The sequence below is a fragment of the Rattus norvegicus genome, chromosome 1 (genome assembly GCF_036323735.1).
Source record: "Rattus norvegicus strain BN/NHsdMcwi chromosome 1, GRCr8, whole genome shotgun sequence".
NCBI classification, from domain to species: domain Eukaryota; kingdom Metazoa; phylum Chordata; class Mammalia; order Rodentia; family Muridae; genus Rattus; species Rattus norvegicus.
In genome coordinates this window covers 240724286-240738806 of record NC_086019.1, presented here as the reverse complement: position 1 = coordinate 240738806, position 14521 = coordinate 240724286, and the positions used below count along the sequence as shown (strand labels likewise).

Sequence of the window (14521 nt, the reverse complement as noted above, 5' to 3'; positions counted from 1 at the left end):
CTCCCAAATTTATACACATGTCGCTCTTAACTTAAGATAATCACAGGGGGAAATGTCTTTAAAGAGGCATTGTTGGCAGTTGCAATATTTATCTTGACTTGTTTTGTAATTCTGTATAGAGCAGCTCTCAAATCATTCAGTAAGGAAATATGGTTACAATTACTGTTTTGAGGAAAATAAAGCCTGATGAGTTGGTGTCTAACTTAAAATCTAAAGAAATCTTCAGAATTCACACTAAGGGAGGGTACTGCCAGGCAATGAGCCCAGAGCTGAGAAACCACGTAAATTTTGAGAGCTTTGCAGTATTTGACATCTGATTTGACAAGCATCCAAGTTCATGTTTAAAGTTGGCACTGTCCATTTCTAGGAAAGGTCATCCAAAAAACACATTCAAGCTGTATTTATAGTGAGCAGGATGGAAAGAAAAGAGAATTCAAATTTCATTTGGAATACAAGAAATTAAAATAATTGTATTTGGTAACAGTGAGTATGATACTCTAAGATTGCAAAATGTTTTGCTTTAGGTTCAATATTAAAACAGCAATATGTTAGTTAGGTGTTTATTAGATGGTATTCAGACAGCGGGCACAACATGAAGGCTGACATTTACAGTCCTGATTTTATTAGTAAGACTATTTGACCAATACCTCTCTCTCTCTCTCTCTCTCTCTCTCTCTCTCTCTCTCTCTCTCTCTCTCTCTCTTTCTCTCTCTCTCTCTCTCTCTCTCTCTCTCTCTCTTTCTCTCTCTCTCTCTCTCTCTCTCTCTCTCAACTTACTTACTTGGTATCTTGATGTTAGGAAATTGAACAATAAAATAAAATAAGGTAAAATGAAAGAAAGACAGAAAGTCATATCCTGTGCTTGGAACAGGAACCAGGACACTATCTGTGGGGTCCACCTAAATTGACAAATTTGTGATTATTACAACTGTGTGCTCAAATAGCACTTCAAAATAAGGTTTACAGGGGATGGAAAAGAGATGTTTATGGCTCATGATTGTGTTTTATTAAAAGCACATATTTTAGAAATTCAAAGAGCAATGATGGAATACATGTGCTACGTGTAGTCATGAAAGAGGGCAAGGGAAGATATGGTGGCTAGACAAAATGTCTAGGAAGGCATACGTTCTCCATGTGGAAATTCATGTACCTGGCTTTTGATCCATCTCTGCTATAATTTTTTAACCTTTCCTCTTCTCCTCATTCTGATGCCAATAGCCTGAAGGGCTTTGAATTAAGCAACATCTTGAAATCATTAACCAATAAATTGTGTACTAATCTTAGTCCTTCAGGATAAATCTCAAATAGTCATCAGTGAGGATTTATCAACAAATAAGTTAGAATTATTTCGTTTCTCAGAACAGTTAAGGGATAGACAGATAGATTTTTATAAAAAAAGAATATTGTCAATTTTAATTTTCTCTAAGCTGATCTTTAATTATATCTAAACTGTGTTTTGTCCCATAGTTTATTGATGGGAGTATTTGAAAGTGTTTTGAAGTTCATCTAACATTCTTATTAAATAATATGACATTTTCAGCTATGGAAGGTTACATGTGGAGATAATAGATGTGCAGTATGTGGAGACAGATAGAACTGTGTCTTTAGCTCCTTCATGAAAATAACTGTTTCCCTGCAGGTTTAAAATGTGGTGGCTACTGAGAACAATGTGCCTTATCCATGTATTTGGAAAAATATTTTGTTTACTTGAGCCAAACAAGAATCCTGAATCTCACATGAATGTTGTAAGCTATTGGTTTTTATTATTAACATTTTGTTCTTTAGTTATTTTTCTTTACAGTCTAGATATCATCCCTTCCTGGTCTGCACCCCGATCACTCTCCATGCCATAACCTTTCCCCATCTTCAAGAGGATGTCCCGAACCCCACCCTAACCCATTCCCTCACCCCACCACACCCCACCCACCAGGCCTCCCCATTCCCTGGACACTCAAGTCTCTTGAAGGTTAGGTGCTTCTTCTCTCACTGAGGCCAGACCAGGCAGACTTCTGCTGTAGATGTGTCAGGGACCTCTTACCAGCTGGTGTGTGCTGCCTGTTGGTGTCTTGGTGTTGGAGAGATCTCAGGGGTCCGGGTTAGTTGAGACTTATGGTCTTCCCATGGAGCTGCCCTCCTCCTTGGCTTCTTCCAGCTTTCCCCCAATTCAACCACAGGAGTCCCCGGCCTCCATCCAGTGCATTGTTTGGGTTCTGGTATCTGCATCTGGCTTTTCCAGCTGCTTGTTGGGGATCTCAGAGGGCAGACATGCTAGGCTTCTGTTGGCAAGCGCACGGCAGCGTCAATAACAGTGTCAGAGCACTGCGCCTCCCCTTGAGGTCGATCCCGATTTGGAACTGTCACTGAACCTACTTTGAATCATGCTTTTCCCCATTTTTGTCCCTTCACAAAGGAACAATTCTGGGTCTGAGCTTTTGACTATGGGGTGGCAACACCACGTATCCACTTGATATCCTATCTTTTCACTGGAGGTGGGCTCTACAAGTTCCCTCTCCCCACTGTAGAGTACTTCATCCAAAGTCTTTCACCTTCCAGGTCTCTGGTACATTCTACAGGGTTCCTCCATCTCCTACCTCCTGAGGTTGCCTGTTTCCATTCTATCTGCTGGCCCTTAGGGTTTCAGTCCTGCCCCCCCAATACCTGATCATGTTCCCCTTTCCCCTCCCTGTCCTTCTCTCATTCAGGTCCCTCCCTCCCTGTACCCTCATGACAGTTTTCTTCTTCCTCCCAACTGGGATCGAGGCAACCTCACTTGTGTCCTTCGGCTTATTTACCTTCTTGAGTCCTGTGCGACATGTCCTGGGTATTCTGTACCATTTTGGGTAATATCCACTTATTAGTGAGTACATACCATGCATGTCCTTTTGGGTCTGAGTTACCTAACTCAGGATGATATTTTCTAGTTTCATCCATTTGCCCTCAAATGTCATGATGTCCTCGTTCTTCACAGCTGATTAGTATTCCATTGTATAAACAAACCAGATTTTCTGTATGCATTCTTCAGTGGTGGGATATCTGGATTGTTTCCAGCTTCTGCCTAACACAAATAAGGTTGCTATGAACATAGGGAAATGTGCCTTTGTGGCATGGTGGGGCATCTTTTGGGTATATGCCCAAGAGTGATATAGCAGTGCCTTCAGATAGATCTATTTCCAATTTTCTAAGCTATTCTTACCACTAATAAAATTAAATGCATTTGCTTTATCTCTATTAATTTCATCCTTTCTAAATTGTTGCACCTCTTACAATCTGAATAGTTACCAGCATGATAACTTAATATCAAGAAGAAATAATTCTATTTTAAGAATTATGAGAAATAAGTAAGCATTTAAAAAATTATGAAAATCATTGTGTGTTTTGTCTTGCAGAGTGAGATTATTAAATACTGGAACTATCCAAGTTTAGAATATGAGGTCGTGACTGATGATGGTTACATTCTTCCAATTAACCGAATTCCTCATGGGAAGAATAATGCTAATAGTTCAGGTAAGATCCCAATGAGGTAAAAACTGAAGCTGGCAGCAACCTGAGGCAATGCCGTGCTAAGCAACAGCTTACTAAATAGTTCCCTCCAAATTGAGTAATTTCAAAAGAACAAATGGAGCTCCCTTACTCCCATGACTAAAGCTGGGGCTTAAAGGACCCTAGCTTTCATTGGTCACTATGAGGACAAGGATGTGTTCCTAGAGATGGTGCTGGGCCCCTAAGTAAATTTTCAGGCACACTGCATGTGGAAGATCCCTTAGTTTCCTGTTGTGAGAATTCATAGTTCATGCTCCAGATGAAAATACATGAGACGGGGCTCCTTCCTCATATCCACCTAGAAACCCTGGATGTTCTTAGGGTCCAATGAGTTTTAGAAGAATCTGCACATTAATCTTTGGATATTTCATCATTAGTATTTCTGTACATTTGCCTCTTGGATTTTATAAGGTATGAACCATTCCTTTTAAATAACTACATGCGATAAAATATAAAAGAATAGTAGAAGGACTAAGGAAATAAATGGTTGAGGAGGGTGAGATAGAAGGGAGACCAAGATTCTGTAGAAATGACTATTCTTCTGCACAGTTCCATACTGACTAACATTGACTGACGTAAGTACAAAGAAATCTTAGCACAACTCCGTGTGCTAGTTTCAAAGTCTTTTGTCTCCATTGTGAGTATTTGAGTTTGTTGCTTACATTTTCAGTAGACGCTAATGTTATAAAGCATTTTCATGATTACTTTCGCAGCCCCCAAGATGGTAGTGTTCTGTCAGCATGGCTTGTTTTCAACTCCTGGTGTGTGGGTTGCCAATCCTCCCGACAACAGCCTGGCTTTCATCCTAGCAGAAGCTGGGTATGATGTCTGGCTGGGAAACAGCAGAGGAAGTACCTGGGCAAAGAAACATGTGACCCTAAGCCCAGATTCTGAAGAATTCTGGGCTTTTAGGTAGGGAACAATTCCATGTGATTTCTACATTTGCCTTAAAAGAGTGTCAAATATCTTAATGGTTAAATAAGTTTGTGGAGCAACATTGAAGGTATTTCACTTAGAGTGATTTTAGAAGATTGATTTGGGTGACATAGTTTGGTCCTTTGTATTATGATTACTACACATAATAATTATAATAACATTCTCATTACAGACTGTTTTCTCTTCTTGAAATACTAAATAGTCTTCTAATTAATCCAATTGTGTGTGTGTGTGTGTGTGTGTGTGTGTGTGTGTGTGTGTGTGTGTGTGTAATTTAGTATATGTTTGGAGGCCAGGAAACAACTTAAGAAAGTAGACTATATCCTTTATCCTGTTGGTGTCCTGGGGATAAAGGAGATACCACTGGGTGGGTAACAAGTACATTTGCTCACCGAGTCTTCTCCCTGGGATCACCCATGTCTGCATAAAATGGTTTCACTGAACTAAATTTAATATATTCTAATCAATGATTTGGAAAACATAGATATTCACATACAACCACTCTCAATCACTTTTCATTTAAGTGTGTATTCTGATTGTGTGTGTGTGAATACATGCCCACGTGTATGAATTATGTATATACTCATGTACAGATGTTCATGTGAAAATCAGAGCACAAATTCAAGTGTCATCCATAGACACAATTTATCTGTCTGGCTTGGGAATCTCTAAGTAGGATAGGCCAAGTGCACAGCCAAATTATCTATTTCTGCTCCTGCACCGCTGGGATTTCAGGTAAACAACAGCATACCTGGCTTTTTTATTTTTCTAAAGGTGGATCAAACTAACTTCTTAATGTTTTCCAATGAACTGCCTCCTCAGCTGATTCTGTTGATATTTTGATCGAGGAAGGACTGACAGGCATGTGAGAAGAGATAAGGTTAATTGTACATATGATTACTTTATGTCACAGAGAAGTAGAATATTATCTCATTAATTTGTTTAATCAACTTCCTTTATACATTCCTCTTTGTACCTCTAGCACTCTCTCTCTCTCTCTCTCTCTCTCTCTCTCTCTCTCTCTCTCTCTCTCTCTCTCCTCCCTCTCTCTTTCTCTCTCCATCTCCCTCTCTCCCTCCAGTGGGAACTTGGTGGAGATTTCCTATTTCCAAATCTTAAATCATCTAATGCTCACTTGGAGAACCTACAATTTTTGGAAATTTGGCTTTAGAGCAAAAGTGCTCTGAATTATGTCTAACAATTCATTCACTATGGACATGACAATGCTAGCTTAATTCTATGCAATGTGTGTAATTGTGGACAAATGTCATGGGAAATTTGTGGTCACAGAGAAATCGTAATCATAAGGTGGTAACATAATGAGAATGTGGGTAGTAATTGATAATTTCCCCCACTTTGTGAACCATGTCTCCCTTCACATAGATTACATAGAGACCTCATTTAAACCAGAAATGAATTAGTTATTGGTTAGTAACTAAATCACCTTCTTTCCATTTCGTTTTCTTGCAGTTTTGATCAAATGATAGCATATGACCTTCCGGCCACCATTAATTTCATTCTGAACACAACAGGACAAGAGCAGATTTACTATATTGGCCATTCTCTGGGAACTCTTATTGGTAGGTGAAAAGGAACAATGCTGAAACTTTATCCTGAAGAACACAAATGTATACATATAATTTACAGCTCTTTGTAAAACACAGAGAAGCTCTGACAGATGATAACGACTGCAGCCTGCTTTAAAATGTCAAATGTTGAAATCATAGTCTCTAATGCAAAAATATTTAAATGAAGTACATATGTGAGGTAGTCTTAGCGCTCTTTATACCTAAAACTTTGAGACTAATAACTCATTCTGTGTGTGTGTGTTTGTATGTGTGTGTGTGTGTGTGTGTGTGTGTGTGTTTGTGTGTGTTCTTTCTCAAATGACATTGTTGAAAATTGGAGAGTCCATTTTTCTTAGAAAATGCTTTATGGATCTGTCTCCACCATCTTGGTCAGCTTTTTTGATTGATATTGTCTGGGTTTGTACAAAATATATATTTTCAAAGAACAAATGTCACCAAGGATATATGGTTCCAATGTCTGACTGTCAGGGAAAATATTTCTAACTAATGCATCCGTTTGTCCAATTTATAATGATAGAGAGATGATTGGTAGACAGACAGAATGATTGTAAATAGGTAAGTAGTTATATTTGTGTACAGGTGTGCACATGCACGAGTGGGCTGCAGATGCTGCAGGGAGGACATGTGAAGGTACAAATGACTAGAGATCAATAAAATCAATATGTGAGATTTTGGGTAGGTGTCTTTTTCAACAATCAGGGAAGATTTCAATTTTTTCTGTTTTTCTTTTTACTTTTTTAATTGGATTTTTTAAATTTACATTTCAAATGTTATCCCCTTTCCCAGTTTCCCATCCATAAGTCCCCTATCTCATCCCCCTCCCCCTTCTTCTCTGAGGGTGTTCCTCAACCCAGTGACCCACCCCTTCCTGCCTCCCTGCCCTGACTTTCCCCTTCACTGGAGGCTCCAGCCTTGGCAGGAACAAGGGCTTCTCCTCACATTGCTGCCTGCCTCAGTCATTAAAGGCTAGGCTCACAACCACCTATCTCAATCTTTAAAAGTACCGAGCTTATCCTTAAATATGTCCAGTCTGGCCACTCAAATATGTGAGACAGCAATCAAAAATGCAAAGTCTGTCTGTAAGTCTTAAAAATTGTAACAAGATTCACATTGGTCAGAAAAATAAAAACAAACAAAAAAGCAAAAACCCCAAAAGGAAACCAGGTACAACAGCCCAGAGAAGAAAATGCCAAAGTAACAGAATTCCAGATGCGTTTTTCTAATGGTAAATCATAAACAGCATCATTCACAGTAAGCGGGAGGAGGAGAAGCAAATTGAATGGGTCTTAACATCTTAGTACTCTGATGGGTAAATTAAGGAAAATCTTCAGGAACAAGTTTAAATGTGTGGCAAAGGGCAAACATAATCTCTGTGAAAAGTAATGTAGCAATGCAAAAAATATTAAGACGTTGGAACAGCAACTATAATATGTGTGTGTGTGTGTGTACGTATGTATACATACATATACATACATACATATTACTATTTCTTTCAGCTCTGGGGGCATTTTCAACAAATCAAGAACTGGCTGAGAAGATCAAACTCAACATTTTAATAGCTCCAGTTCGTACTGTTAAATATGTAAAAGGTTTTGGACGCCTTCTAGCTTATTTCTCTCCAGAGGCTTTCAAGGTTTGTGATTAACTCAAAGTGGTACTATACTTAAACTTTTCAAAATAAGATTGCGAAAGAAGAGATCTACAAGTACAGTCTAGGGCTTACTCACCCCCATGGCCTCCCTCAAGGCTACAGTGAATCTCACCTCCAAGTTGGGCAGCCTGCATTTTGTCCTGTGCATTTCTTGTAGCATGGATGTATTTTTCTTTTATCTATATTTTTAAGTATGTGATCTGCTTCATATTAATTTACTTTTATATTTTTGATAATTTTATATATTAGTACTATGTCTGCATCATCCCATCCCTCCCTATATTCTTCCAACTCCTCTGTGCCCCCTTCCTTCCAAATCCATGACTATCTCTTTAAGTATCACCATTACACATACATATCTTCTAAGACCATTCAATGTTGCCTGTATGTATGTACATAATTTTAAGGTTAATCACTCTGTATCAGATAATCTTTTGAAGTGTTTCCTAATATAGTTTATCTTACCTAGTATTTCACTTTCAAGTTTTTCTATCATTGTCTTCAAACAGAGACAGAACTACTTAGACCATTCATCTTTAAATTAGTAAAGATACAATTTGTCTAAAATTCATGGCCCTATTTTATTTGTGTCACTGGCTTCATTACTACAAAATATCCCCATATCATTCTACTAATAAATACAGAATGTCAGAATTTCAGCTTTACAAAAGTCTAATTTTGCCCTCTAGGCTAGTTACAGTCTAAGCACTACTAAAACATTTAATTATTGTGCTGCTTGGAGACAGCCTTCTTGCAAACCTTCAGCACTTCTGAGTCTTTTCAGTTCCATTGTCTGGCCTTGAGTGTGTTTCCTCAGCTAGATGTGCAGTCCATAGAGATCTGAAACTTAGAGTAGAATCTATAAAGATCTTCGAATTTCACTTCCTTCTCCTTGGATGGAAGCCCTAAGCTGCCTTGGCCTTTTCCAAATCTCATTTGCTTATAAAGACAACATAGCTGGGAATTCTCTTTGGCAACATATGTGCAATGGAACACTTAGCTACACAGAGTCATTCTTTTTTGTGTTACACTCTCTCACAGCCTAATATGCAGTGTTTGAGAACTCTTGTCTTGTATGTATTTTGTGTGTGTTTTCAATCAACACTATCTGATATCATTTCTAAATAAAGCTGACACTGTCTCCTTCCTCCAGCATCTCTAATCACCTGTGTGTCTATTAAGGTTGTTGATCTTAATCATTTCATCTAGGTGGAATCATGTGCTTTGGGATACTCTCTCTTGGCTATCTGAGTTGATGGAAATGTTGTTGGTTCATCTAAGGTGTAGCATTGCAGGGACATCTTCTGTGAAAGAATAATAACTCTCCAGTAAATGTAACACATTAATCTGCATAAGACTACTGACGGAGTTTTCAGTATTTTCCAGACCTGCTCATTTGCAAGCCTGTGTGGACTTTTTTTTTTCATTTCATGCTAAGTATCCTTCCAAATATAGCCATTTCTAGTGCTTAGTACACCAAGTCCAGCCTCCCCAATAAAAGAAACAGAAAGATTGCTGTCACCCCACGATGTTCATGATTCTCAGAATTTTTCATTCAATTTAAACTGATTGAAAATAAATCCAGCACATGTTTATCGAATCGTGTAATGAATGTCGTCATCAATGAACTAAGCCAATCCACCCTTTAGTAACACACAGTAGCTTTGTTTTATGTCTCACTTCCTATAAACCTCGTGCTTCTGTCAGACAAAACACTTTCTCACACTAAGAGCTGCTCTTCACCTTTGTCAATTTCAGCTTGTTTTTGGCAAAAAAGAATTTTTACCTACCGTAGTTTTCAGTGAGTATTCTAAATATGTATGCAACATTAAGTTGGTTGATGCTGGATGTGCTGGTGTACTGGGATCACTGACTGGATTTTCTGAAGATCAGTTAAATACGGTAGGCTTTGTTCTCTTTCAAACTCATCGTGTGTGTGTGTGTGTGTGTGTGTGTGTGTGTGTGTGTGTGTTTGTGTGTGTGTGTGTGTGTGTGTTGCTAAGATAACAACTGTATCTGGTAAATTCATTTAGTATGGTACATATGAAAATCATGGTATGTTTTGCATATAATTCCAAGTTCTCAACATGGGAACACAGATCTGTTGTCAACCATTATAAATGAATAGCTAGATGTCGTTTATGGATGAGTTTTATCTTTCCTTCTACTCGGTTCAGTCATCCAGTCATGCATCTGCTGTCATTCATTAAGTAACTGATCACCCAGTTCACTACTTTTGTTCCAGAACTAAGGATGGTTCCACCTAAACTACCACATAAAAAATGAATCATTAACAAAAAGAAATTCTTTAAGACATGAGAAGTAAATGAACTGGCTTAGATTTTGATAATATCTAATCTTTGCTCAATCTTTTACCCTCGTAGCAAATCATCACATCCTTTGAAAAATTTAACATCAAAACACACAAAATGCATTTGTGTTGTTAAAAAAAAATTAGAGTCAACTCTTGTGAGATGCTCATACCAAACTTTTGGTGTAAGCACTATTTGTTCTTAACAAAACTCAGTGGTGAGCTCTGAAATCATAGACATGCAAGTAACAGTATATGTCTTGAGAATGTTATGTTTATGTATTTAGGAATATGTAACAAAAATTAAAGAAAAAAGATTTTATGGGTCACAAATTTTAGAGAGAGTAAAGGAGCGTAGGTGGGAGCGTGATGGAGGGTAGAGAAAGTGGAGAAATAGTGTAATAGTATTTTTTTTTCAAAAAATTAAAAATGGAAACTTTTCTCGTTGTAACAAGAATATTTAGATTCCTTACTGCAGTCAAAAATCAAGACTTTCATTACAAAATGATTGAAGATATATAGCTTGTATCTTTTTATTTTGTGTGCATGAGTGTTTTAGTTGTATGTATGTTTGTTCACAGTCTGATGCACATAGGGGCATTGAATACCCATGAACTGGAGCTCTAGGTTGCTGTTGAGCCACCAATAGGGTTCTGGGATTGAATGTGGGTCCTTTGCAAGAACCACTGTTCTTTTTATATGGAAGTAATACAGCCTCACTCTTTCGAAAGATTTGTTTCTGTGGAAGGAAATAAAATACCGACTAATGTATGTTGTATCTTATTTTCTCCTAGAGCCGTATTGATGTGTACATAACACACAGTCTAGCAGGAACATCAACTCAAATTCTTATACATGCTGGACAGGTACAAATATGCCTCTTTCCTTCCTTCTACTTTTGAGACTCTGCTTTGTAAGTTTCAGAAAATCTTTCTCCAGTTGGCTTTGTGCTCAGGGTAATCCATCCCAAATGAACAAGTGATAGATTACAGGCAATTTATTGGTACATAGAAGCTTTGTCAAAAGAATGTGAAAAGGCAGAATGGCCGTTTAATTCTAAAAGAGAATGGCTTTCTATTCCAATCAGCAATTTTGGGTACAGGTTTTATTCATCCAATTAGCATCAAATATAGAAAATAGCTTCACAGAACTGATACAAGATGAAAATTGTAGGTGCCCTTCAGGTCTATGAGTAAACTGTGATAATTTTATACCTACTTAGTCTCCTATGTGCCTAGACAGGGAGCAAGTCATGTTAGAAGGTTTTACTGTTTTGTTTTGTTTTTAAATTCTGTAAGAAGATAAACCACTTAATTCTATAAAATGCTTATCATGTGTCTTAATGATATGAAAACTTTTATTCTATTATCCAATTATCAATAAATGATAACATTTCTCACCCTAAGATATTCTGCTTGATATTGCTTTGCTGACAAAACTCTATTCTGGATTCTGCAGCTCCCTTAAAGTTGGTTTCTGTTATTTATTCCTGATCATTATAATTTCTTAGGTTTTTCTATTTTTAGATACAAAAAAAAAATTCAACTTAGCATTGCCTTAATATTTTTGAAAATTCTTGTGTTGTGTAAAATTAAAGAACAGATGTATAAATGAAATTATACATGAAGGGTACAAATTTTATTATGAAAATATTAATTCAAAGAGCCAACAGTTATTTCTGAAGAATATTTTGAATTCATTTGAGTTATAGAGTAGTAAAGTGACTTTTACCAGTACTAATTTGAGATTTTACAATTTATTCTTCTTATAAGCATTAATTTAGATTCTTGTAAACACATTTGATAATTAAAAATAAATATAAGCTGAGATTTGCTGCATACTACTAAAACTAAATATAGCATAAAATGATACATCACTTTGCATAAAAAATATCTAAGCTTTTATCATTCATGAATATTTTTCAGCTTCTTATTGCCTTTTCTTGCTGCCGAATACATAGTAATTGATACAGTTTAAGTATTATTAAAATGGTTGTAAAATTTTGTTTGAGTTGTTATAAAAGTAAAAATATTTTCAGGTTCCTTTTCATACATATTCATAAAGTGTGTAATATTCTATCTAGGACTTTAGTAGCCAGACTTGACCAGGCAGTACATTTCATTAAAATAGAAAATGTACTGGATTTATCTGGGCTAGGGTGTCACTGCTGTAAAAAGAGGCAAAGGAACTCAGCAAATGTTGATCCTGTCATGATATAAGACTTTGTAGTTGATGGCACGTTTTCTCTGCGTTTAAGGCCATTAGAAGTGGTGAGTTTCAGGCTTACGACTGGGGAAGTCCATCTCTGAACATGCAACACTACAATCAGGTAAGTCTCTTTCTCCAGACTTAATGATCTGGCCCTTACAAAAAGGCACATAGTCTAAGAAATCTAACCTTTGATTTTAAATAAGACTTTGGAATATTTGATTTTTCTTAGGAAGACAGACAGAACTTTGGGAGGAGTCAAAACAAACAGCATTATCTTTTGTGTGGTGTATCTATGACAATGTTCTGTCTAACACATCATTTTAACCTCATGAAGTTATGTGGGATTTGTCAGACATTTATTGATGCAGTCATTTCACTTGTAGAGACCCAGGGTCAGAGAACTGGGGGCTTGTGTGACTTCAAGCTTGGATGACAGGGCATTATAATAGGGTGGTGGCACATAGCAGTAACCTCAGGATTAAGGATACTGAGAGGGGAGGATTCTGGCAAGAAAGCAGCATAGGTTACATAGACAGTAGCTGTGACAAAACTAAATAAAGATATAAAAGTAAAATTAAATTTTACCTCGCAAAGGCCAAGATCAACGATTTCTGTGGACACACTAATAACAATTACCCTGTCACAGATGAAAATAGACCATAAAGAGTTTGCTATTTTTGTTAGTGTTTGGTTGAACTTTTGTTAACTGTTTAGTTAATACATTGCTCTTTTCCGTCAGACCACTCCTCCGTTATACAGCGTGGAAAACATGAAGGTTCCAACTGTCATGTTTACTGGTTTAAAAGATTTTTTGGCTGACCCAAAAGATGTTGCAAATTTGGTACCCAAAATCTTCAACCTCATATACCATAAAACTATTCCTGAGTTCAGCCACCTTGATTTTATAGTGGGATTAAATGCTAAAACTGAGGTTTCTGATGAAATTTTAACAATTCTTGGGGAATATGACAGTTCTGTTTAGCTTTAGCTTTTTGCGTGTTTTTAAACCTTTCTGAAAGTCTCTTGCTTATAAAAGTGGAATATTTTCTAGCTTAGCATTTTTCTCCTTAATTATCTTTGTTTCTTTAAGCTATTGTTAGATTTGTTGGATCATTTGCATTAGTGAAATTTATGGCCATCAAGAGAATACTTCGTCTTGTGGCTGTCTTCAATTAATGTAAGTTTATGTATGTTTCCACATGATTGTTCCTGAAGAAAAGACCCACTTTTAACTTGTAGTAATGAAATCCTAATATACTGATAAAGGAAGAGGGCCAAGCTCATAGTGTGATATCACATATAATGCTACCTGAAGAACAGATTATAACAGGTTTCATACATTAGAACTAAGGGCAATTAATCTTGTTGCTTCAACTAGTCAATCTCACAAGTCTTAGTCACTAGTCTTATTGCACACCACCCCCTGCCCCCAGGTCACACTACCTGTGTGGACCAGGCACTGTTTGAATAAGTCACTTATGTCAGTATTCGCTGGTATGAGTGAAAGAGGAAATATTTAAAGTGATCAGAGATATTAAAAGTAATTCATAGGATAGATCATTCTTGATGCCTTGTATAATATGTATGGTATTTTGAACTTTCCTTGCAACACAAAGTGACCACAATTTCCAACACACAATTTTATTTTTATTGTTAAAATTTCAACCTAATTCAGATTTTTAATCATAAAGTAATAATTCTGGGCATAGGTTGGACAATATAAAGAGTAACCATGGCCAGTCTCAAAAGTATTTTTCTTAAAATCTTTTCCATGATTATAAGGATATGTGTGTGTGTTTGTGTGTGTGTGTGTGTGTGTGTGTGTGTGTGTGTTAAGTTCCTTCTATTCCAGGTTTCTGCAGGATTTTTACTTGATTAAATATTGGACCTCTGTGAAAGGCCTTTTCCCATCTATTTATGTTCACATGATTACTGTCTTGGTTCATTTATTGGACTATGTATTACATTTGTTGGTTTGGAATATGTCAAATCATCCATGTAATATTTCTGGAATAAAGCCAAATCATTAATAAAAGTGATGCTGTGTTTCTTAAATGTATTTTTATTCTTTTTAATACATTACAAAGTATCTGCAGTTTCCCCTCCCTATACTTCTTCCTGCTCCCATCTCCCTTCTCCCCCATTCCACTTCTCTTCCATTTTCTTTCATTGATCTTTACTATCTTTCAATATCAATAGACTAAATTCAAAAATAAAAAGTCATAGGCTAACATACTAACAATGCAAACAGGATCCATTATTTTGCTGCATACAAGAAACATA

General features: G+C 36.8%; 1 protein-coding gene across 2 annotated transcripts; it reads left to right on the top strand.

The window, feature by feature from the left end:
• Positions 1-389: 389 nt before the first annotated feature.
• Lipo1 (lipase, member O1) lies at positions 390-14290 on the top strand. Of its 2 annotated transcripts, XM_006231302.5 has the most exons (10): positions 390-483; positions 1640-1745; positions 3387-3504; positions 4254-4452; positions 5947-6056; positions 7562-7698; positions 9475-9618; positions 10822-10893; positions 12285-12356; positions 12978-14290. In XM_006231302.5, the coding sequence occupies exons 2-10, from the start codon at positions 1647-1649 to the stop codon at positions 13218-13220; spliced, it is 1194 nt and encodes a 397-aa protein (XP_006231364.1). In that variant the 5' UTR covers positions 390-483; positions 1640-1646; the 3' UTR covers positions 13221-14290. The 2 variants fall into 2 exon arrangements, with proteins under 2 accessions (XP_006231364.1, XP_008758576.1); XM_008760354.4 differs by lacking the exon at positions 390-483 and having other exon boundaries at positions 1451-1745; positions 12978-14268.
• The last annotated feature ends 231 nt before the right edge of the window (positions 14291-14521 follow it).

What these genes read in the sequence shown, in the direction of transcription:
- Lipo1 (XM_006231302.5), top strand. Translation starts at nt 1,647, where the DNA reads ATGTGGTGGCTACTGAGAACAATGTGCCTTATCCATGTATTTGGAAAA. An exon ending in TTCTCTGGGAACTCTTATTG is followed by an intron (nt 6,057 to 7,561) that starts GTAGGTGAAAAG and finishes TATTTCTTTCAG; the next exon opens with CTCTGGGGGCATTTTCAACA. An exon ending in CTGAAGATCAGTTAAATACG is followed by an intron (nt 9,619 to 10,821) that starts GTAGGCTTTGTT and finishes ATTTTCTCCTAG; the next exon opens with AGCCGTATTGATGTGTACAT.